The sequence below is a fragment of the Mandrillus leucophaeus genome, unplaced genomic scaffold (assembly GCF_000951045.1).
Source record: "Mandrillus leucophaeus isolate KB7577 unplaced genomic scaffold, Mleu.le_1.0 Scaffold441, whole genome shotgun sequence".
In the NCBI taxonomy this organism is placed as follows: Eukaryota; Metazoa; Chordata; class Mammalia; order Primates; family Cercopithecidae; genus Mandrillus; species Mandrillus leucophaeus.
This window is the reverse complement of record NW_012104710.1, coordinates 350,521-375,299: the sequence shown is the minus strand read 5'-3', so window position 1 is coordinate 375,299 and position 24,779 is coordinate 350,521. Positions and strand designations below refer to the sequence as shown.

Sequence of the window (24,779 nt, the reverse complement as noted above, 5' to 3'; positions counted from 1 at the left end):
GACAATTTCTGGCAGTGTGTGCTGGAGCCAGTTCACTGGCTTTGAAGAACAGATAGTGCACATCTCATTTCAACCACCCATTCGATGACTTTCTCTTAGTAGCTTGAAATTGGCGCAAATGCTAAAAATCAGGGCTTTCTCTCCCCTGTCAGTCATTAAACATTTGCCAGTGCATCACTGACTTGGAAAACTAGTTCTGAGTAAATCTGCTATGGTTTTAGCAGCAGTCACTGTGCTGGTTGCACATTTGAATCACCTGGAGACTGTAAAAGACAAATGAACCTTGCTGATTTAGGCACCTGCTCAGTTAATTTACCTGCAATGGAATTCAGACAGTTATTATTATCTTTTCAAATGTAGGTCAGTCATTCTCAAACTTTACTGGGCCTCAGAATCCTCTGGAGGGCCTGTTAAAACATAGGTTTCTGGCCCCCATCCCTAGAGTTTCTGATTCGGCAGGTGTGGGGTGGGGCCTGGGAGTCTGCATTCCAACCAAGCTTCCAGGTGATGCTGATGTGGCGGGTCTGCCTACCACAAGGCCCCAGGTGATTCTCAGTCATCCAGGACTGAGAACCGCTGCCCTAAAGAAACACTTGGCCCCAAAGCATAGGCTTTCCTAGTACATTCTGACTTTTGTCTGACATTTATCTCACTTTTAAATGTTAATTATGGTGTTTTCCTGGGTGTAGCGGGTGGGTGGTAGGGAGTGGGGAAGAGTTGCAACTCAGGGTTATTTCTTTCTTTTTCTTTTTTATCTCTTTTTGAGACAGAATCTTGCTCTGTCACCCAGGCTGGAGTGCAGTGGCATAATCTCAGTTCACTGCAACCTCTGCCTCCTACGTTCAAATGATTCTTCTGCCTCAGCCACCTGAGTAGCTGGGATGACAGGCACGTGCCACTATGCCTGGCTAATTTTTGCGTTTTTAGTAGAGATGGGGTTTCACCATGTTGGCCAGGGTGGTCTAGAACTCCTGACCTCAAGTTATCCACCTGCCTTAGCCTCCTAAAGTGCTGGGATTACAGACGTGAGCCACTGTGCCCAGCCGGGGTTATTTCTCTAACTCTAGACCAGTGGTTTCCAAACTGGCTGCACATTAAAATAATCTGATTCAACTGAGATGGAAGGCATAAATATTTTTTTAAAGCTCCAAATTTTATTCTAGAGTGTGGACAGGATAAGGAATCACTGCTCTAGACAGCTTAATATTCAATCTGAAATTTCAAAGTCAGGCTTTGATGATACAAGGTTTAAAAATGACAGCTTCCCTTTCTGTTGCAATTTTAAAATCTACTTTATCTCTATTTTCCAAATGAATAGCAAATTGAAGGAACAAGCAGAAAATTATATCCTTGAGAAGACTGAGTCAATATATTTTAATGCAAAATGTGTGAGGTTAAACCAATGAGGTTAAAACTAGTAAGAAAATGTTGTAGGCATGTAGATTTACAAAGGGTGTGTGTATGTGTGAGTGTGGTGAATATATATATTCATATCTATACTAATGTAAACATATATATACACAAGAGAAAACTTAAGGAAGGCAAAGAATATTAAAGAATTACATAGTGCCGAGAACTATGTTTCTAGAGGGTGTCACTACATGATTTATTAGAGAGACGTCTTATGTTAATTGGAAGTCTCATGTGGCAGACACTGCTGTCTACTTAATTCCCCCCTTGTAAAAGAACCCGATTTTGTTTATGGTGGCAATATGTGCAGCTAAAGACTGTACTTCCAACCTCCTTTGCAACTAGTGTCCCATCTGCCTAAATTCTGGCCAAAGAGGCAGAAGCAGAAGATTTTGGTTGAAACCTCTAAGAAGTCTCCTTAGAAGAGATTCTAACGTCAAGAGTGATGTCTAGGTGGAGTGGCTCACACCTGTAATCCCAGCACTTTGTAGATGTGATGACTTGACCACCATCAGCTGTCTTGGACCATGAGGGGACCTGGAGAAAAAGCCAGTGTTTGGGACGGCAGAGCAGAAAGACAGAAGGAGACTGGATTCTTAATGACCATGGAACAAACATTCATAGCCCCAGATTCCCTGTCTACTTTCTTTATATGACAGAAAATAAACCCTCAACTATTTAAACCCCGTTAGTTTGGGTTGTCTGCAACATGAAGCTCAACTTAATCCTAACTGACATACCTGAGGACTGAACTCTGACCTTTTTCCATGCTCAAATCCTATCCTAAGGGACCTAGGGAAAGTCACTTCCAAAACAAGCCATAGCCAATCTCATGAAACAGGTCTTTTTTTTTTTTTTTTTAAGAAAGAATCTCATTCTGTCACCCAGGCTGGAGTGCAATGGCGCAATCTCAGTTCATTGCAACCTCTGCCTCCTGCGTTCAAGCAATTCTCTCACCTCAGCCTCCTGAGTAGCTGGGATTAAAGGCACACACCACCACACCTGGCTAATTTGAAACACGCCTTTTTGACCCAGTGTATGGTGGTTTTCTTTTCATCCCGACTCTGGCATGGCATCACATGACAAACAGCAGACTCCCTTATTTTAACTTAAACATTCCTTTCTACTGACTCCAAGTTTTCAGACAAAACTTAACTCTTTCAATTGCCAACCACAGAATCCCCAGCCCCACCTATGACTGGTAAGTCTCTGCTTTGAGATGTCCTGCCTTTTGGGGCCAAACCAATGTTTATCTTCTTGTATTGATTTATGATTTTACCTGTAATTCTTGTCTTCCTGAAATGCATAAAACCAAACTGCAACCTGACTGCTTTGAGTGCACTTTCTCTGGACCTCTGGAGACTGCGTTTCCCTGGGTCGTAGTCACTCATATTGACTTAGAATAAACCTCTTTAAATATGTTGGCAGAATTTTATTTTTCCATCATACTATATAACGGCCCCTAAAACTGTTACTGGGGAAGAGACAGTCCTACAAAGGAGGCAATTCCCCAGGAGGTTGTTTGGGGTTACCTGTTCCCTGTAACTCCCTTCTCTGAGAACTTCTCCCACCTACAGTTTCTTCCAAACATAAATCCTCTAACAGTTGAGTGTACTGGGGGAGGGGGCAGGAGGTCACCTGACCAGCCTGGACCAACTAGAATTGGGAGTTGAACTGCTGAGACTGATTTAGTTAACAGTGGTACTTGACACAGATTATGATGTGGAATGGGGACATGGCCATGATGGGCCACTTATGAACTGATGGGTCTTCAAAGAGAGAAGAATGGACCAGATAAGTAAAGAGGAAACAAGGAGATGCTCACGTAGATGGAGGGCGAACCAGCCGCACAAGCTCCAGCAGACAGAGGCTGGACTGACCTGTGATCCTGAGATGACAGGTGAAGAGGCCCAGCTCCCACCACTCTAGTTCTTCTCCTGCAGGGCTTGGTTGTGTTTGGCTTACCAATTTCTGCCTCTATCCCTGCAGTAACCTCTTCCCCTCTTTTTACTTTAAGTGGATTCCTGTTTCCTGTGACTGACAGGACTTTGAGGGGACTGAGACATTTCTGGATGTGACTCGCTTAGAGGCATGTTTCACAACATTGAATCTTATGTCCAGAATTTTGCCATATACAGTGATGAGAAGAATATAAACTAAACACGAATGGCTTCCAGTGAACATCTCATGGTGATGAGCAACCCACAGTGGGTGCACTGGTGCTGTAGATTTTGATGTTGATATTTAAAGGTTTGTGTAATTAGAAACAATTTTTTATGAATTTGATGTGTGGATGAAACGGGAAATAATAGCAATATCATGCCCTATATTTGCTATGTTGTGGATGGACATTTTGAACATTGCAACACAGCTTTCTTTTTCTTTTTTTTTTTTGAGACCGAGTCTCGCTCTGTCACCCAGGTTGGAGTGCAGTGGTGCGATCTCGGCTCACTGCAAGCTCCACCTCTTGGGTTCACGCCATTCTCCTGCCTCAGCCTCCCGAGTAGCTGGGACTACAGGCGCCCACCACCATGCCGGGCTAATTTTTTTGTATTTTTAGTAGAGACGGGGTTTCACCGTGTTAGCCAGGATGGTCTCGATCTCCTGATCTTGTGATCTGCCCGCCTCGGCCTCCCAAAGTGCTGGGATTACAGGTGTGAGCCACCGCGCCCGGCGGTGATTGCAACATGGCTTTCTAGAGAGTCAGGCAACAACCACAGTAGGCTCCTGAGTTGAGTCAGAAAATCATGACCACTTCTTTATCCTACTATATTTATCCAGCAGCAGCTAGGAACTATCTAACAAATACTAAATAGCTTTTCTATAATGACTACAGAAGCTTAAATTGAAGCAGAAATGAGAAATATAAGGATGAAATTACAGACTGTAAAGACGATTAGACACAAAAAACATCTTTATAAGAGAAGCACAGAAGTGCTTTACCTGGGGCCTCTAATGTCAGAATGTCAGACAAATGTTTCTGAATTAGTTTAAGTGCAACATTGCTTGGAGGTAGAATATTAATTAAGGATAATAGTGATAGTATGCTTCTACTGATGTAAGGATGTACATTTGGCAAAACATTTAATGTGTATTTTCTTATTTGGGAATTCCCCTTTTTGGTTCCATCTTTTTTTTTTTTTTTTTTCCTGGACAAGTCTTGCTCTGTCACCCAGGCTGGGGTACAGTGGCACAATCACAGCTCACTGTAGCCTGAAACTCCTAGACTCAAGTGATCCTCCTGCCTCTGTCTCCCAAGTAGCTAGGACTATAACTAGGCACCACCATGCCTGCTAATTTTTTTACTTTAAATTTTTTCTTTTAGAGACAGGGGTCTCACTATTTTTCCCAGGCTGGTCTCAAATTCCTGGGCTCAAGCGATCCTCCTGCCTCGGTCTCCCAAAGTGCTAGGATTACAGGTGTGAGCAACTGTGCCTAGCTGAGTTCCATTACTTTTAAGATCAGACTCAAGAAAAGATCACAGAAGCTCCTGGTTATTCATCCTACTTTTTACTTACAGTTTGGGTTTGGCCAGAACTGGAGGGGGCTCTTTGACGGGGGAAGAAGGCTCTGGGATTTTTGTTGCCTGTCCGTTGAACCTCTCCTGGAAAGAATCGGGCCTGGTCTGTCTGGTGGTCACCACGCCAGCCTCGGAGGATGCTTCACTTCCTTTGTCATCTTCAGGCAGGTTGAAGTGCACACGAAGCCCAATCCTGGAGCTGGACCGGGGCTCATTGTGGTTCACCAGAACTCCCTCGAGTTTGGGTTTGGGGGGTTGTTCCACAGATGGAGGCTCTGAGTGGGGTGGGGAGGGCTGTGGCTCAATAGCAGCCAGGTTGGTGGTGGAGTTGGCTGAGTGAAGAGACCCGTTGTTGCTGAGGTCCTCATTTCCTGAAAGGACAATAACAGGACCTGAGTTGTCAGCCACTGTAAGCCTGAACTGGGGCATGTGCACAAATGGAAAAGTGTTCACACCAGATGAATGTATGAATGGGAAATGCTTGTCAAAAACAGATCATCATCGGGGCATTAAAGAATGGTAAGGATACAGGAAAAAAATTAAATTAAAAATAAAATACTAAATTTAAAGTATAAATACCCCTTTGGAAAGAAATTTAGAAATTTATTGAGGAGATGTTCTCTCAGGAAATACAATGACGACAGCAGGGTAACTGGGGTGGTGGCTGTAAGTGCAATAAGAAATTGAAAATTGGACACTGTTCAAGAACATTTTCCTCAATAATTCAAATCTTTTTGGGAGAGCCAAGCCAGCTTCGTATGAAAAACAGTAAGGAATGGTAACACAAAGTCTGCATATTCACACTCAAAGTCACAGGCTAAACTGTTCTGGCATTAAAGGGTCCTTACCTCTCACATGCAGCTGTGCAATGCTTGACACTGTCCCATATTTGTTGCTTGCAGTACATGTGAAGCACCCAGAATCTTCTGCAAACACCTCAGCAATGACCAAGGTGCAAATCTCCTCTATATGCCAGTGAAACAGAATGGTTACTGACTTGATTATGAAAATAGAATTATAGAATTTACTGGTATCAGATGATGATTCTACAAAGTCAATATAAGAAGCTGGTTATATTAATTCTTTGAAAACAATTGGTCAAAACAATTATTTGATTGAATTGACTGATTAGTAGGCAAAATGAGTCAAAGAATGTAGGAACAATAACACCATGCAGACAGGCCTAGTATTGATAGGGGGAATTTTTTTTTTTTTTTATAGACGGGGTCTCGCTCTGTCACCCAGGCTGGAGGACAGTGGCAAGATCTCGGCTCACTGCATCCTTCACTTCCCAGGTTCAAGCGATTCTCCTGCCTCAGCCTCCCGAGTAGCTGGGATTACAGGCGTGTGCCAACTGCTAATTTTTGTCTTTTTAGTAGAGATGGGGTTTCACCATGTTGACAGGCTGGTCTTGAACTCCTGACTTCAAATGATCTGCCTGCCTCGGCCTCCCAAAGTGCTGGGATTACAGGCGTGAGCCACCACACCCGACCTGACAAGGGGATTTTGTAAAAATTGTTACATATTATGGATTCTCAGATAATCTTCTATTCTTATGTCGTCAGTACAGATGGCAAAAATAGAAATGAATGACAATAAACTTTTTAAAAATCACAAAAACAAACTAGGAGTCAAAGGAAAAGGAAATTTCTGTGAAATTAAAGAACTAATAAAACATTTTCTAAACCTAGGTCTCTCACTATTTCCCTGGGGAACTTTTGCAGTAAGATTATTTTAAAAAAGGACCACAATTTAAAATTGGACAGCAAATATTTTGCTTTACTAGTAGTAATGAACTGATAGAGTAACTTGAAATTCTGGGTGAAAGAAGAGTAAACGGCATTTCTACTTTTGTATTACTATGGTAAATCTTATGGATTACTCTGATACACTGTGAACAATGATCCTCTGTGAATAACTACAGAGGTGATTCCCACATAGAACCACATGACTACCATCCAAAATTATTAAAGTTAGATATTCCTTGACAGCTAATAAAGAGGAGGTATAAGACAGTAGCATAAACCTCCAGTTATCACTCCATAGAAATGACATTAAAAACAAAATTATTAAAAAATAGTTGCATTAGGAGAAACTTGGCAGGCATCTCAGTGCTTCACGATAATTGAATTGAATTAACTAGACCATTTCTAGGAAATCTGGCCAGGGGGGCATGGCAGGCAGTATTGAGTATTGCTGTTTGAACGTGTCCCTCAATATTCATGTGCTGGAAACAATTCCCAGTGTTTCAGTGTTGGGATGTGGAGCCTAAAGGGAGGTATTTACGTCATGATGCCTCTGCCCTAATAAATGGATAAATGTTGTTATCATAGGAGTGGATTCGTCATGAAAGTAAGAGTGGCCCCCTCTCTCCCTCCCTTCTCTTGTGCACTTGCTTGCTTGCCCTTCTGCCTTCTGCCATGGAATGACACAGCATGAAGGCCCTCACCAGATGCAGGCCCCTTGATCTTGGGCATTCCAGCCTCCAGAACTGTAAGAAATAAATCCCTGTTCCTTATTAAAAATCACCTAGTTTCAGGTATTCTGTTACAGCAGCACACAGTGGACCAAGGCAAGTACCTACTCAGTAACTCTTCCTCCTCCTACCTCCTTGTTGATAGACCTTTGGCGTTGTCTACTCTACTTGGAGTGGTCATATGTTTCGAAGAAAGCTGGCCCCTCTCAGCCTCAGGTGGTAAATCATGACTGGTCTAAGCCAGTCAAGCTAACTCTATTCTTATTAAGTGGTAGTTGAGACACACAATTCCAGTCAGTGTGATATTGAAACCATCACCACAGGGTTGACAAGAATTGCATGCTCGGTTCGGGACAGAAATATAGTTAAGCATTAATCAGCCTGCACTTTGACCCACTTTCTTTGTCACTTAAAGTCATACAGCACTAGATCCTGACCTTCTGCATCCACTTGTTCCTATAGATAGGATTTCTGACATTAGGATCATAAGACTATTTAAGAATTGATTTGCATCCCCATTGTTCCTATAGACAGGATTTTATTTATTTATTTATTTATTTTTTTGAGATGGAGTCTCGCTCTGTCGCCCAGGCTGGAGTGCAGTGGCATGATCTTGACTCACTGCAAGCTCTGCCTCCCAGGTTCACACCATTCTCTCGCCTCAGCCTCCCGAGTAGCCGGGACTACAGGCACCAGCCACCACGCCTGGCTAATTTTTTGAATTTTTTTAAGTAGAGATGGGGTTTCACCATGTCAGCCAGGATGGTCTTGATCCCCTGACATCATGATCTGCCTGCCTCGGCCTCCCAAAGTGCTGGGATTACAGGCGTGACCCACTGTGCCCAGCCTCTATAGACAGGATTTCTCACGTTAGAATCGTAAGGCTTCTATTTTTTTTGAGACAAGGTCTTGCTCTGTTGCCCAGGCTGGAGTGTAGAGGCATAATTTCGGCTCACTGCAGCCTCTACCTCCCAGGTTTGAGTGATCCTCCCACCTGAGCCTCCTGAGTAGCTGGGACCACAGACATAAACACCACCATGCCTGGCTAATTTTTAAGTTTTTGTAGAGGTGGGAGTCTCACTATATTGCCCAGGCTGGTCTTTAACTTGTGTGCTCAAGCGGTCCTCCCACCAAAGTGTTGGGATCACAGGTGTGAGCTACTGTGCCCAGCCTCATAAGGCTTTTGTTTAAGGATCTCTTAAGACATTTTTTCAGACCATGAATTCCAGCAACTAGTTTGAAGACCCCCACAGAGGATCGAGATTAGCAATGAGAACATGGCTTCTTCATCTCCCCGTCCCATGACTTCACCCTGCACTTCTCAACCAACCAGTGATCTCCGCTCTTCAGTCCACTCCAAAACCCTTAAAAATCCTAGCCCGGCTAATTTTTGTAAATTTAGTAGAGATGGGGTTGTATGTATGTTGGCCAGGCTGGTCTCAAACTCCCAACCTCAGGTGATCCACCCGTCTCAGCCTCCCAAAGTGCTGGAATTACAGGCGTGGGCCACTATGCCCAGCCTGAAGAGAGAATTATAGTAATGAGATCACAAACCAGCTTTCTCTAACAGGGTTGCAAATACAATCTGATTTTTCTGCGTGGCACAGAGAGGGCCTTCGGATGTTTTTGCCCTGTTTTGTGAGTGACTTGAACTTTCTAAGTTCGCCTACTGTCACTTGTATTTCATCTTAGTATCCTCCCAACTAAATCGAATCACATCACAGATATTTTACCGAATCTCTGCAAGCTGCAAAATCTGATGATGCATAAGTTTTGAAATACCTAGGCTATGGAACTGAAATTCACCTAGCATTATAAAAATTGCTTTGCCTAGTTTTGAGGGGGCTCAAATGGCGGCCATTTATGGAGGAAAAGAAACACTTCTCAATAACCAAGAAACACTTCTCAATGACCAAGAACCAACTGCATTCATATGAGGTATTAAATATATATTCCAGATTTGCACATGGTCCCCTCCTCTCCTCCTACAATAATAGCTATAGTTCATTTGGATGGCTTTTTTTTTTTTTTTTTTTTTTTAGAACAGACGCTTGTTCTGTCACCCGGGCTGGATTGTAGTGTCACAATCTTGGCTCACTGCAACCTCCACCTCCCAAGCTCAAGCGATTCTCCTGCTTCAGCCTCCCAAGTAACTGGGATTACAGACATGCACCACCATGCCTGGCTAATTTTTGTATTTTTCCTAAAACTTTATTTTTCACTTTTTATTCATCTCAGTGTAACTTCATTATGCATTCTTACATATATAAAATCACTCATATACTAATGAATTAAAGTTGAAATCATCTTTACCTGGCTCTGCCATGGATCGAGGTTCTAAAAGAAAAAGAAAAGTAAAAGATTCTGAGCATTTATTTTACTGAGAAACTACATGTTCATCAGAAGCCTCCTGTAGAATTTCACAGTCTCTTGCACACTCAGGAGTGATACAATAAGATTATGTGACAATATTGAGTAAGATGACCTTAACAGGGTAGGATGGATATTACAGAAAGGCAGCAAAAGAACAAAAACTGGTTTTTTTTGTTTTTTTTTTTTTTTGAGACTGAGTTTCACTCTTGTTGCCCAGGCTCGAGTGCAATGGCACGATCTTGTCTCACTGCAACCTCTGCCTCCTGGGTTCAAGCAATTCTCCTGCTTTAGCCTCCCAAGTAGCTGGAATTACAGGCATGTGCCACCACAACAGGCTCATTTTTGTATTTTTAGTAGAGACAGGGTTTCATTGTGTTGACCAGGCTAGTCTCGAACTCCTGACCTCAGGTGATCTGCCTGCCTCAGCCTCCCAAAGTGCTGGGATTACAGGCATAAGCCACCACGCCTTGCCCAACAGCAACAATTAAATGATATTGCTTCCTCTTGAAATAAATCTGGGCTTCACTTGGAGTACATAAACCTTAGCCAAGGAAGTTTCCGAGTTAGCTCTATTTCAGAAATGACTTGCTTTTATTGGCACTCATTCAGCCTTACCTGGAAAAGGTTTGTGAAGATTGAGAGATTGTTCTTGGCTTTGGGCTCTGATATTCTAATAAAATGTACACTATACCTCCTGCTTTGAGGTTTCTAAGATTAAGAGCCTCAGGATAGATCACAGCTTTTTCAAGAGTAGGTTTTTTTTTTGAGATAAAGTCTCGCTTTGTTGCCCAGGCTGGAGTACAATGGCAAGATCTTGGCTCACTGCAACCTCCGCCTCCTGGATTCAAGTGATTCTCCTGCCTCAGGCTCCTGAGTAACTAGGACTACAGGTGCCTGTCACCACACTTGGCTCATTTTTGTATTTTTAGTAGAGATGGGGTTTCACCATATTGGCCAGGCTGGTCTCAAACTTCTGGCCTCACGTGATCCGCCTGCCTCGGCCTCCCAAAGTGCTGGGATTAAAAGGTGTGAGCCACCATGCCCAGCCAGGAGTAGGTTCTTACCTTAAAATTCTTTGGGCTTCATGAAAATGCCCCCGGTGGTACTAAACATAGGTGTTTGATTGATATTGAATTGCCAACACTCAAAAAGTAGTTGTTGAATTTAGTTTTAATCTACTTCACTGGTAAACCCATTGAAGATTTTTTCTCTCTCTGTTTTTTTTTGTTTGTTTGCTTTTTGTTTGTTTGTTTTGTTTTGTTTTGAGATAAGGTCTCACTCTGTTGCTCAGGCTGGAATGCAGTGGCGCGACCTCAGCTCACTGCAACTCTGTCTCCTGGGTTCAAGTGATTCTCCTGCCTCAACCTTCAGAGTAGCTGGGACTACAGGTGCATGTCACCACACCCGGCTGAGTTTGTGTTTTTTTTTGTTTGTTTGTTTGTTTTGTTTTGTTTTGTTTTCAGTAGAAACAGGGTTTCACCATGTTGGCCAGGCTGGTCTCAAACTACTGACCTCAAATGATCCGTCTGCCTTGGCCTCCCAAAGGCCTGGGATTACAGGTATAAGCCACTGTGCCTGGCATCTCTCAGTTTAAATGGTATTCAGAATATATTATTGTTGCTGCTACTGCCAGTAAAACCTGACAGTAGCACTGATTCCTATGTCACACTGATCTAAGGACTACTATTTTGTGATAGGCAGAAAAAGATTAAGAAAAAAGCAAGTAACTCACCACAAAAAATGATGTGTGTGAGGTAATACATATGTTCATTAGCTCAACTTAGCCATTCCACAATGTATATATATTTCAAAACATCATGTTGTACATGGTAAATTGTAAAATTTTTATTATTCAATGTAAAAAAAAATAAATAAACAAAAGTTATACATGTTCATTATGGAGAAACTAAAAAAATACAGAAATGCAAAAGGAAGTAAAACAATCGACCCTAGACTCACTGCCCAGAGAAAGACTGCCAACATTTTAGCAAATTTCTTTCCCAAGTTTTTCTATAATAGATTGTTCTACATAGTTAATAAAACATATTTTTTTAAAAGCAAGTATGTTGCAATGTAGTTTATGGCTGAAATGGGTCAAGGAGAAAGCACTGCATGACAAGGTGAAAGCATGGTGCGATAAGAAAAGAAGAACTAACCATGTAAATTTCTAAATAATTCTTACAATAAAAAAGAGCAAGAACCCAATGTGAAATAAAGAAATACAAAGACCTAAGTAAACATGAAAAAGAAAAGTTTAATCCCAGATTTAATTAGTGAAGTGCAGATTAAAACAATTGTTCCCATTTTTGGCCTGTAAAGTTAGTGAAGATTTTTAATAAAATGGTTAACACTCATTGTTGGTGAAGGTGTGAGACGAAAGGCATTCCCATGTATTGTTGGTTGTAGTAGGATATAGCTAGGGCGACGTGTGTCCCAGTTCAACTGGGACAGACCTAGTTTATGCCTGGGATCCCTGCATAATTATTAATAGCATCCTCTTTCACTGCCCCAAAGGGTCTCAGTTCGACTGATTAATTGTGTGATCATACTAAATTTAGTTCAACCCTTTGGGGTGGCATTTTGGCAACATATTTTAAAAGCCTTAAAAAGGTAAATTTACAGCAGCAATTCTCGTGCTAGAAATTTATTCCAGGGTAGTAACTGTAGATATTCACAGCTACTGGGGAGGCTGAGGCGGGAGAATCGCTTGAACCGAGGAGGTGGAGGTTGCAGTGAGCCGAGATCGCACCACTGCACTCCAGCCTGGGTGACAGAGTGAGATTTCATCTAAAAAAAAAAAAAGTAAGGAGGTTCTGTGTTTATTGACATTGAAAGGCATTCATTAAATGTTGAGTAAATAATCAATTTACAAAAAAAGAATACGATGATTTTCTCTAAAAACTATGCATGGAAAATTTCTTGGAGAACATACACTGAAATATTAACAGGAGTATGACTACAGGTGTTTTTTATTTTATTCTTTTGATTATATTTTTAGTTAGTTGTTAAAAAGTTACAAAAATAAGTGCATACAATAATTTCATAAAAATAAAATATCAGAAAATAATTTAAATTAACTTACTTTTCTGTAAAATCCTAAAATCTGGAGAATCTTCTATTAAAGTCCCTTCTCTATACCACTCAACCTTAGGAGATGGAGCTCCTTTTACTCTGCATTCAAAGACAACCAGCTGACCCTCAGAAGCTGACAAATTTTGTAGCATCTATAATGATAAGAAGAATGTAGTTAGAACCAAAAAGTACACATTTTTGTAATCTAGTCCCAGCGTTGAATTTTAGAAAAAGATGCCATCTCCAAATCTGGATTTTTCTCCAAAGCATCTACATCTCTAGCAGCTTCAGTTCTGTGGATGTGCATTCAAAAGTAGTTTTGAGAGCTTGTTTGGAGGTTCTAGCAGGGGAGCGCGGCTACTCCTATGTCCCTGACCGAAGACCGGTCCTCCTATATCAGGTATGGTCATCTTCTTCCACTGAGTGCACAGCTTCAGGAGGGATGCACATGGAGCAGGGAGGGAGGAAGAGGACACCCGCATAGCCTGCCAGATCAGCTGAATTAATTCTGACTGTCAATGGGGTGACAGATGTCGCAGCCAGATCACCCTCACATCCCGAAAGTAGGTTTGAAGACAGAATTATCTGAACCCATATAAAGCTTTTCCCTCACTATTGTTTTCCTTTCTCTCTCTATCAATGCTAAGTAAATTTATTAAATATTAGGCAAGACATTTTGAGTAATGTAGCTACTTTTAATACAGTATCTTTGAGGTGGTTTTTTGTTGTTGTTTTGGTTTGGGTTTTTTTTTTTTTTTTTGGCGGGGTTTTTTGGTTTTTTTTTCTGAGACAGGGTCTCACTCTCTTTCCCAGGCTGTTGTGCAGCGTTGTGATCATTGCTAACTGCAGCTTCAACCTCCCAGGCTCAAGCGATCCTCTCACCTCAGCCTCCTGAATAGTTGGGACTAAAGGCACAGGTCACCACGCCCGGAATTTTTTTTTTTTTTTTTGATAGAGACAAGGTTTTGCCGTGTTGCCCAGTCTGGTGTCGAACTTCTGGGCTCAAGCGATCCACCCGCCTTGGCCTCCCAAAGTGCTGGGATTACAGGCTTGAGCTGCCGCACCCGGCCTCAGTACCTCTGTTCTTAAATGCCCAAGTTGTGTTTGATTTCTAGAAATAATAATAATCTTTAAATCTGCAGTGAGTATCTACTAGATGTGTTCAACATAGGAGTGATGTATTAGTCCACAAAAGAATGTGGCTGCTCATAATATGGAAGGGTTATATGGCCCAAGTAACTGGTTCTGTCTTCCTAGCTTTGCCTTGTTTACATTCTGCAGTCCTGGAAATTGATTTTCAGTTTGCCGTTTTGATTTCCTTAAGTGGTCTTTACAGGATAGCCTCACTAATCCGTTGTGGAATAAAAACAATCACAGTCTTTATAAAATCCTAGTCACACATACAGTCATATGTCATTGTAAAATATGTTGTAAATTTGCAAAGGAATCATTAAATGCTTTTCCACACTCCCACAATAAAAGGTTTACGGAGACCACTTTGAATTGTAAGATATCACTGTATACTATACTAGACTCTAGAAGATAATAAAATGCACATTTTTTCACAACTAGTTTCTTATTCGTCATGATTTGTGAGCTGAAAACCATACATTCTTTTCTGTAGTTGGCAATTCATGTGATTATGAAATGCTTCTTTGGCACATGTATTGGCATATTTTTGTTTTTCATTTGGCCCAAAGACTGTAAGCATAAAAAGGTTATAATTAAACTTCCTCCAAAAACTCTGTAAGCAACAAATGCTGCATGGCTTTCTATTATTACAATTTTTGGACCTGCTTTTAGGAAATACTGGCTCTTGCTTCAGAGAAGGGGAAAGTCAACCGTTTTTTCTCTTTTGTCATTCGCTGTTACAAATATTTCGTTATTTTTTACAGTTCTTGTCTGAACAACTTATGATATTCTGTACTTGGTCCTGTCGTACTTAATAGCATTTGTCTAAGGAGAATATGGGGCTGGGGAAAACCACATAGCATTAGCTGCGTAAGAGACTTTCACCGCAGGGGTGTTATGCATTGATAATTGTGACAGCCAGGGGGCGCTGTAGTTCAATGCTAGTGTTTTGTTCTTTCTGAGGTCCCAAATTTGTTTGCTGAAGTAATTCAGGATGGGATTAGCACCGAGTGGTTTCTGAATTAATAAAGAACTATTTGACCAAAAAATTTAATTATTCTTTGTCTTCCCAAAACATCTACTAATGACAAGAACGGAAAACAGGAAACATCAGTGAATTTTGGGTGCTCCCGGCAAACTGGTGAGTATGTCCTCCACACTGACCTCTGAGCAAATTGTGTGCTCAAATGGGAGCTTTGGGACCCATTGAAAACTTTAATGGCACTTAGACACTTTCCTGGAGCTTATACACAATAAAGTTTTCATTCCTTTACTGAGCATTGATGATGTGCCACACTGGAATGAGCTTCCATCACAGACATTAGGAGGCCCACTCCATACACTGTAGTATCTCACATAACTAGGCTGGGCTCGTGAATAGGACACAAGTCTTGGCCTTTGATGTCAAATGAATAACAACCAACTGATGGTTTAAATTGTGAGCACCATATTTTCTCAAAGAGATCCTTTTCAAGCAGGGCTTTCGTGTAACCTCTGCAGATTGAGAACTGGCTCATACATCTGAGCTGAACTTTAGGCCATGTCAGAGCATATTAGATTGACCTCATTCTACTGTGAATGTACTGTTTCATTTACTCAACCCCTTCTGCCACCACCACCTTTTTGGTGTTTGGTTTGGTTTTCTAACTGGTTTGCCTCAAGAAGGAATGAAAACTATGACTCTTAACAGAGGGTCATCTCACAAGCCACTTAGAAAACTGTTAAGAGTCATAGTTATAAGGATGATGATGGTTGTTATTGCTGAAAGCTGCTTTTCTACAAAGTTTCATGAGAAAGAGCTGGCTCATATTGCCACAGATCAGGATCCAAACCAGTTACACTATTAGAACATAGTGTAGCTGACATCACGTTCATCATGGCAGTAGGTCTTAGGCTGTTTGTTACTAATGGCATGGGGTGTACAGACTTGATCATATTCATTTCAGCTTCACTGACAACAAATGAGACAAACAGTCTCCAACTAGCAAAGATTAAGTTAGTCTTTTCTAGGAATTATGAATCTGGACTAAAGTCATTATAACCAAAGATCTACAACTTCCTCAGGTATGCAGTATTCAAAGTGCAAATCTATCTTGTGTGTCATCACTAAACTGGTCATCTGGGAGGACATTCTTTGTAGGGTGACTTGACAACACAGAGACTTGGGAAGCATGTCTTCTTCCATGGCCATTTGACATTTTACTTTTTTTCTCTATTCTTCCTAAAGACACTCTGAAGTCACAAAGTAATGAAAATAATAATTTCTTCTTAGCTGAAACGGAAGGGTTTTTTTGTTTTGTTTTGTTTTTTGAGATGGAGTCTCGCTCTGTCACCCAGGCTGGAGTGCAGTGGTATGATCTCAGGTCACTGCAGCCTCCACTTCCTGGGTTCAAGTGATTCTCCTGCCTCAACCTCCCAAGTAGCTGGACCATAGGTGAGTGCGACCACGCCCGGCTAATTTTTGTGTTTTTAGTTAGAGACAGGGTTTCGTCATCTTGGTCAGGTTGGTCTCGAACTCTTGGCCTCAAGTGATCCTCCTGCCTCAACCTCCCAGAGTGCTGGAATTACAGTTGTGAGCCACCGTGCCTCGCCTGAAGTGGAAGTTATTTGTCACAGAATAAATGTGTGCCTGCTTTGTGCCAAGCACCATGCCCACTGCTATAAATGTGAGTTGAAAGGATATAGTTCTTGCATAGTAGATCTATAACCACAAACATAATGCTGGGACATCCTTGAGAAAGAGCATCTGCCTTATTGGTTAAAAGATGTCAGCTACAAGGTTCATTTTGCCATTTTATTTGTTTTTAAATTAGTTGATAATTTTGCACCTTGGAAGATGCTGCAAGTGCACAGTGCTTTAGGATGGAGTTAGATCAAAGTGGTTTGTGCTGATAAAGAACTGTTTGATTGAAAGCTCTTTTGCCTCTTGACTGTCACAAGTGCCCCATGCAATCATTGAGTAAGAAAAGTCTCCAGAATTGATTGACTGGGGAGAGGGGCCCATGAACTCCAGAAATCTGGATTCCACTACTGGCCCAGTTATTTCAGGGTTTCCTGCCTTTGCTGTTATATAATGAAGTGCTCTTTTTCAAATTCTCACTTCCCCTGCCCCCTTGCACTCTTCAAATTACTGCTGAAGCAGCTGAGGCCAGGGCTGCTGCAGCCTTGAAAGCCTGCCAGAGCAGCTGCTGCTAGGGTGGGAGCAGTGATAGGAGTAAGATTCTAATTTGATCATCGACCTCCCTTCACACTCAAGAAGTGTGAGTGCTGTTTTCCCCGCATAAACAGAGCGAAAGTATTTTTGATACTGCGTAGAGGATGGAGGATAACCTATCTCTATCCACAGTTAAAGAGCATTTAAAAACATAGGTATGTTTAAAAACATCACCTATGAGTAGAGTAGTGAACTAGTTTTGGAATCCCGTAGTCCACTCTCAAATTCTACCACTGTTTTGCTGGGCAACCCACTTTTCATTTTAACTTTTTTTAAAAGAAGATAAGTACTTCGCTGTCACCAGCAGAGGAAGGAGTTAAATAAAACTCTGCTCTCTAAGCGTTTCTTTAAAAAAAAAAAAAAAGTGGCTTCTTGCCACCACTGGCAAAGAAATGCTTTGTTGGGCAGTATAGAAAGTGAGTCATAGGGACTGGAATGCCAGAAGTCCCTAAACAAGTAAATAGAGCAGGAGTAAGCCAAACAAACATATGCAAATCATCTGTTATCATGGCTCATAGCCACATGATACCATCCATCACTGGTGGCTCTGACTCAGAAATTTGCTAATGACACTGGCAGTGACTATGACCTCAATCCTGCCCTCACTGACGGAAACTAACGCAAGCACATCATTGCTGATAAGTCTTTCTGGAATCTGAGCCACTGCCTATCCTAGTGCCCAATGCCTGAACAATCCTTATCCCATTTATGGAGGCAAAAGCACATATCCTGATGAGGCTGAGAAAACCTCGTCACGGTTTGGGTCTGTGTACTAAGGACCATTTTCCCACCATGAAGCTATTTCTTTTAGAGATTTTATCTCACAAACAAAATATGTTAATGATTAATTCATTTTCCTATTTTCATTTATCAAAAGTATATGTATCTGCCAATCAGAGCATCTAATTAGTAATAGAAGGAGCTAATCAGAGTCGCCATACAAAGGCAGCTCAATCTGTAGCTCTAATCAGCTCATGAAAATTAAATGTAAAGAACAAATGTGGCTGGGTACCGTGGCTCACGGCTGTAATCCCAACACTTTGGGAGGCTGAGCGGGCAGATCACCTGAGGTCGGAGTTCCAGACCAGCCAGGGCAACATGGTGAAACCCTGTCTCTACTAAAAATACAAAAATTAGCCAGGTGTGATGGCACACACCTATAGTCTCAGCTATTCGGGAGGCTGAGACATGAGAATCGCTTGAACTCAGGAGGTATAGGTTGCACTGAGCCAAGATCATGCCACTGCATTCCAGCCTGGGTGACAGAGGGAGACTCTGTCTAAAATAAAATAAAATAAAATAAATGTTAATTGGGTACAGTGGCTCATGCTTGTAATCCCAGCACTTTGGGAGGCTGAGGTGAGCGGATCTGAGGTCAGCAGTTTGAGACCAGCCTGATCAACATAGTGAAACCTAATGTCTACTAAAAATACAAAAGATTAGCCGGGCATGGTGGTGGAGGCCTGTAATTCCAGCTACTTGGGAGGCTGAGGCAGGAGAATCGCTTAAACCTGGGAGGCGGAGGTTGCAGTGAGCCGAGATCACGTCATTGCACTTTAGCCTGGGCAACAAGAATGAAACTCCATCTCAAAAAACAAACAAACAAGCAAACAAATAAATAAATAAATGTTAAAGTCCTATTGGACTTTTCAAAATAATAACAACTTTTTACCTATTGCTGCCTCTATGGACTCCTATCTAGATATTAGAGACAGTCTTCAAGGTGAACAGGAGAGATCGAAAGGTAAACAGCTTTACTGTCATGATGAACGTGCCAGAGGTATGCTCTAGGTGATACGGGTAAACCAAAAATGAAATTCTTAGCGCACACCCGCTCCGCACCCTCCCCTGCCTGCCCCCTACCATCTGAATGGACCTCTCCTCTCAGCAAGGGCATTCTGAAGCTAACCTGAAAACTAGTTCAGGTCATGATGGGAAGGGGACATGCCTCATTATATCTCCTGGAATTACTGATAGAACAGATTCTGTAAGTCTGATAAGATCTGATAAAAAAAATTTACAATCTATTCTCTGAAGCTTGCTCCTGGAGGCTTCAGCTGCATGATAAAACCTTGGTCTCTACAACCCCTTATCCTAATCCAGACATTCCTTTCTATTGTTAATAACTCTTTCAACCAATTGCCAATCAAAAAAAATTTGAATCTGCCTCTGACTTGGAAGGCCTCACTTCCAGTTGTCCTGCCTTTCCAGACCACATCAATGTACATCTTACATGTACGGATAGATGTCTCATGTCTCCCTAAAGATATAAAACCAAGCTGTACCCCGACCACCTTTGGCACATGTTCTCAGAATCTCCTGAGGGCTCTGTCACAGGCCATGGTCATTCATATTTGGCTGAGAATAAATCTCTTCTAACTATTTTACAGAGTTGGACCCTTTTCATGGACATAGATGCACGGAAGACATCAGTACCTAGGAAGATTTGAAATTGAGTGGCTGTATCACCTGGTATCCCTCTGATGTCACCTGTCTGTCTGGGCAGACGGAGTTGAGGAAGGGAAGAGAGGGGGAGACTAGCTGAGCCTGAGTATAAACTATCTTGTGGTTTAGCTGCCTTTGAAGAGTCAGCACTGTCTCTAAGGTGTGACAAACTGGCATGATAAATTAAAGTGTCTGTGGCACTTAATCCCTGTTTTAAGGTTAGATGACTTAGCAATGACGATAAGAGACAATAAGAAGTAGCTCTCTTAGCTGTGTTACAAACACACATACACCCCCCCACATAAAGGTCCACCTAGAACTCCTCATCAAAGTCTTGCATCCGCCAAATCACAACATATTGCTCTCCTACTTCAAGACTTTGAAAATAGTAAAGCTAAAATCTCAAACGCAGGTTATGAAATGAACTTGAAAAATTGAGAGGCCTCTTGTTTCACGTAAGAATGTTTGCCTAACTGATATGGATATTAGCAAATATGGTTTGTTCGCTCTAGACTCCACTCTGGGTTTTGGAAAACCATCTTGAATGATCAGTCTGATACAGCAGAACTCCCATGAAACAGATGCTTCTGTAGAAGTTGTGGATTTAGCTCTTCCTTTAAGGATCAGTACTCACTAGAAAAATAGCCCATTTTTCCCATTTTGCTCATACCAGGATTTCTCAGTTTCAACACTGTTGACATTTTGAGCTAGACTATTTTTGTTGTGGGGAGCTGTCATCCTATGTGTTATAGGATGTTTAGCACCATTCCTGGATGCCAGGAACGCAACCCCCGAATTGTGACAACAAAAGTGTCTCCAGACATTGCCAATGACTCTGGAGGACAAAATTAACCATGATTGAGAACCACTGCTCTAAACCAAAGTATACTTGAAAGAGGATAAAATCTATTTGGGCCTAAGTTTGGTGTTCATACAAACAATAAACTGTAAATCCGGGCGTAGATTCGGCCTATTTGGTCTTCATAATACCATAAAATCCAATGTGACTCAATTTTTTTACCTTCACACTCACTGGATTGGGTAACATATAAACACAGTCTGACAGTCTGAGAATTGGGAGAACTTGTTTGTAGTCCTGATTTTGCCACTAACTGGATCTATGACATTGGCTACACGGCTTCACCTCTCTGGCCCTCCCTTGGTTTTTCATTTGTAAATGAATGTGCTTGACTAAATTTTCTAGTGCTAAGTACAAAGAATATGAGACTCAGAATTTGATGCCACCTCAATAGTTGATACTATGGAATAGAAAAAGAAAGCTCTTTGTCCTAGAGGGAGGGAGGCTTTATGTTAAACCCCCTAAGAGCATTTAACTCCATCTCCTTGAGCACCTAAGCCAAGTACCTGTAATTGAATTTTTCTAAAAATTCAGAGAAACCTTTGGAGTAATATGTGACTAGAAATTTATCACTTGACCTCTAGGGGCGGCTCCTATGTTGAACAGTTGTGTAATGGCCACAGAGATCAGTGTGGTAAGAGGGAAAGACATTTCTCTCATTACTAAAACTGTTATTAGAAATCTGGGACTTGAAACGGTACTGTAGTAACTACCAAAACAACCCCAAACCCTATACTGTACATATATAAGACCAAATCCTGAGATAAAAATGAGTAAATCTTGTATCCTATAACTTTGAGTGCTGTGGTGTCTTTAAAGCCATGACAGAAAGCAGTAATATTTTTATTACCTTTGTAAACACAGGAGCTGCAATGATAGGTTTTCCATCCAATCCTTGCAAGTAATTGGTGGGGCTCTGACACTGGTAGAAGGGAACCAACAGTAGATGCATTGTTACTAAGATTATTAGATGGACAGTGAGACATAACAAACCTATATAATTTGGCATATGAAATGCATCCCAAAGCAAAAAACTGATGCAGAATTAACAATATCAAATTTTAGACTGAACTGACTCTATTTCTCTTTAGGTCATGGTGGCTATAAAATATGTGCTGCCTATCCCCATGGCACCCCTTCACATATACATCTATGGATCTATGGCATTAACCCTAAACCTCCAAAGAGGCTCCATAGAACCCCTGGGGCTACAAAGATCACAGTTTGAAGACCAGTGGATTAGAACTAAAACTTGACTCCTCTGCACTACTAACTGGGTTGGATAATTTTTACAAAGAGGTTGTAGATAGATATATTTAAATATATTGATCATCAATAAAGAACTATATCAGGCTGGGTATGGTGGCTCACAGCTGTAATTCTAGCACTTTGAAAGGCTGAGGTGAGAGGATGGCTTGAGGCCAGGAGTTCAAGATCAGCCTGGGCAACACAATGAGACCTCATCTCTACAAATAATTTTTTCAAAAATAGAAAAGAATATATATATATATATATAAAATATATCAATAACATGTTATAAGTATAGGTAGTATGACTTCATATGTTTTAAAGTCTATGCATACATATATGTATTCTATATGCATAGACAATGCCTGGAACTACCCACTAGAAACTACTAACATGAGATACCTCTGGGGAGTGAAGGCACTGGAATAGAACCTTGACTAAGCTTTTTACTTAATACATTTTTTGCGGGGGTGGGAGGACAGGGTCTTACTCTGTTGCCCAGGCTGGAGTGCAGCTATGCTATCACAGGTCACTGTCACCTTGACGTCTCAGGCTCAAGTGATCCTCTCATGTCAGCCTCCCAAGTAGCTGGGACCATAGGTGCATGCCACTAGGCCTGGCTAATTTTTTTTTCTTTTTTTTAGAGATAGGGTCTCGCTATGTTGCCCAGACTGGTCTCAAACTCCTGGACTCAAGCAGTCCTCCCACTTTGGTCTCCCAGAGTGCTGAGATCACAGGTGTGAGCCACCACACCTGGCATACTTCTGTATTTTTAAATTGTTTTTACAATAAGCATATATCACTATTATTAACTTGAAGGATGAGAGCCTTTGCTGTTTTCTAAAAAATAACTACATGCTTGCTTCATCTTAGAAAGTGGAATTCTCTGCAGCTTCATGAAACGAATCAGGTTTTATGATATAGGGTGTTTGTTCTAGGCCAGTCTGAGAGCTGGCAGCTCACTGCATATGTAATCAGCACCCTTTAGAAAGCTGAAAAGCCAGGGACTAATTTGTAAAGCATTTCTTTTCCTTAGAAATTTGCCTATGAAGCCCGAGAATATGTTCCCAAAGCAACAGGAACCACTGCTCTCAAACACCAGAAATACAAGGTGATTATCCTGATGATGGAGTTGCACCTGAGAAGAACACAGATCATGCCATGCAAGATGGTCATGGTCACCATGCCTGTCTGTCACAGTGGACGGCACTTGTGTTTCACTTAGATTCTTGTACCTGCTGGATGGTTGCCACACCACGTTGGGCCACCAAATGCTGGGCTTGGGGTACTGCCGGAGGAATGGCTGCAGAGGTAGTGGGAGGAGATGACACCTCATTTGGCTTCTGGATTCTGAGAAATTATTAAAATACAGATTATAAAACAGACCTATCACTCTTCGTGAAAATTATTTTAGGAAAACTAGTAATGGCATCACTGCTTACAGGTGAGTGTAATAAAAATCTTGGTTTGATGATATTTTACAAACATTGACCAAGGGCATTTTTGCTACACACTTTGTTAGGCAATGCAAACACGAAAATGAATAAGACACTATTCCTGTCCTTGGGCCGTTGTTCTCAGTGTAGCCAGGGAGTCAAACATATTAACAGTTAACTGAGATCCAAGACAAATGCGGTGACGGAACCACGTGCAGAAGGTAATTTTTTGAGATTCGTTTTGTTGTTACCCTCGGTAGTTTCCCTCCCCCTCCCATTTCAAGTAAGAGGCCAGGTTTTGTAAATCTATACCTCTTATCCAAGACAGGGTCTCATATATATAAAACTTAACCTCTGAGAATTTGGCATGACAAAAAGCAGAAATGGCATAAAGTCAGCAAGCTCTTCAAGTTTATACAAATTAAAGAGAGTATTTGAAGGGCAAGACAGCCAGCAAGTATTCTTGAGAAGGCTGCAGAGGGGAGATTATTTTAGTTTTGCTATGGAAGAGACAGAGGTCTGTGGATCTTGCCAGAGAACCTGACCCCAGGGAGAAACTGCATCCAGAGGGGAAGGCCATCTCTCTCAGTAAAGGACTCCCAGTCTTGTTAAAGATATCAGTAATTACACATGTCAGAAAGCAACAAGCTCTGGGCTTGAAGGGAACTTGGAATTTGGGACATGGGTCTCTCACCTGTAACCCATGGATAGATGACTGAAGACAGAGGGCTTTCCTTTGGTCTAGGGGTTATATCTTTTTGCCTCAACTTCCTCATCTCTAAAATGGGGAAATAATAATTCCTGTAGGGGGCACGGTGGCTCACACCTATAATACTAGCACTCTGGGAGGTTGAAGTGGGTAGATCACTTGAGGCCAAGAGTTCGAGACCAGCCTGGCCAATATGGCGAAACCCCATCTCTACTAAAAATACAAAAAAATTAACCAGGCATGGTGGCGTGCGCCTGTAATTCCAGCTTCTTGGGGGGCTGAGGTGGGAGAATCGTTTGAACCTGGGTGGCACAGGTTGCAGTGAACTGACCTTGCACCACAGCACTCTAGCCTGGGCAACAGACAACACTCTGTCTCAAAACAAACAAATAAGTAATACAAAATTCTTATCTCATAGGGTTTTGTGAGGATTAAATGAGATAATTCATGTAATGTGTTTAGAATGGTGCTTGCTCCAAAACTGCTCTCTCTCTCTATGGCTCATTGTAAAACTGTGAGGGGGAAAGTGACACTCAATGCCAGACTGAATGTTTTCCCCAACCAGGCATCATCTGGTCTCAAACAGAATGATGTGCTGATGCAAAGCCAATCAGTGTGTCCAAAGCATCTGTTTTCTTCTTCTACAATAATTGAATACCTGATTTCTTTACGTGGTTGCTCCAAATAAAGACTACATATCCCACATTCACTGCAGCTAGGTGTTGCCACATGAGTACTTTCTGGTTATGGGATATTTGGGATAGTGGTATATGTATTTTAAGACAGATGACCTTAAAAGGCTGACAAGCCTTTATTTCTTTCTATTTTAGCCTAAGAAGATGAGGGCAACATCTCAGCCTGAGATAAAGCAGAAAACAGGAAGCAG

The 24,779-nt window shown here is 41.6% G+C and overlaps 1 protein-coding gene across 6 annotated transcripts in view; it reads right to left on the bottom strand.

Annotated features, from left to right (window-relative positions):
* The window catches only part of MYPN (myopalladin), a 120,945-nt gene that overhangs the window by 55,564 nt on the left and 40,602 nt on the right, over positions 1–24,779 (bottom strand). For all 6 annotated transcript variants that reach the window (XM_011994082.1, XM_011994081.1, XM_011994084.1 and 3 more), the window contains 6 exons: positions 22,984–23,098; positions 21,351–21,422; positions 12,862–13,003; positions 9,720–9,743; positions 5,779–5,895; positions 4,929–5,301 (listed from right to left, as the gene is read on the bottom strand). In XM_011994082.1, the coding sequence (XP_011849472.1) occupies positions 4,929–5,301; positions 5,779–5,895; positions 9,720–9,743; positions 12,862–13,003; positions 21,351–21,422; positions 22,984–23,098 (843 nt within the window). The remainder of the gene's footprint in view (positions 1–4,928; positions 5,302–5,778; positions 5,896–9,719; positions 9,744–12,861; positions 13,004–21,350; positions 21,423–22,983; positions 23,099–24,779) is intronic.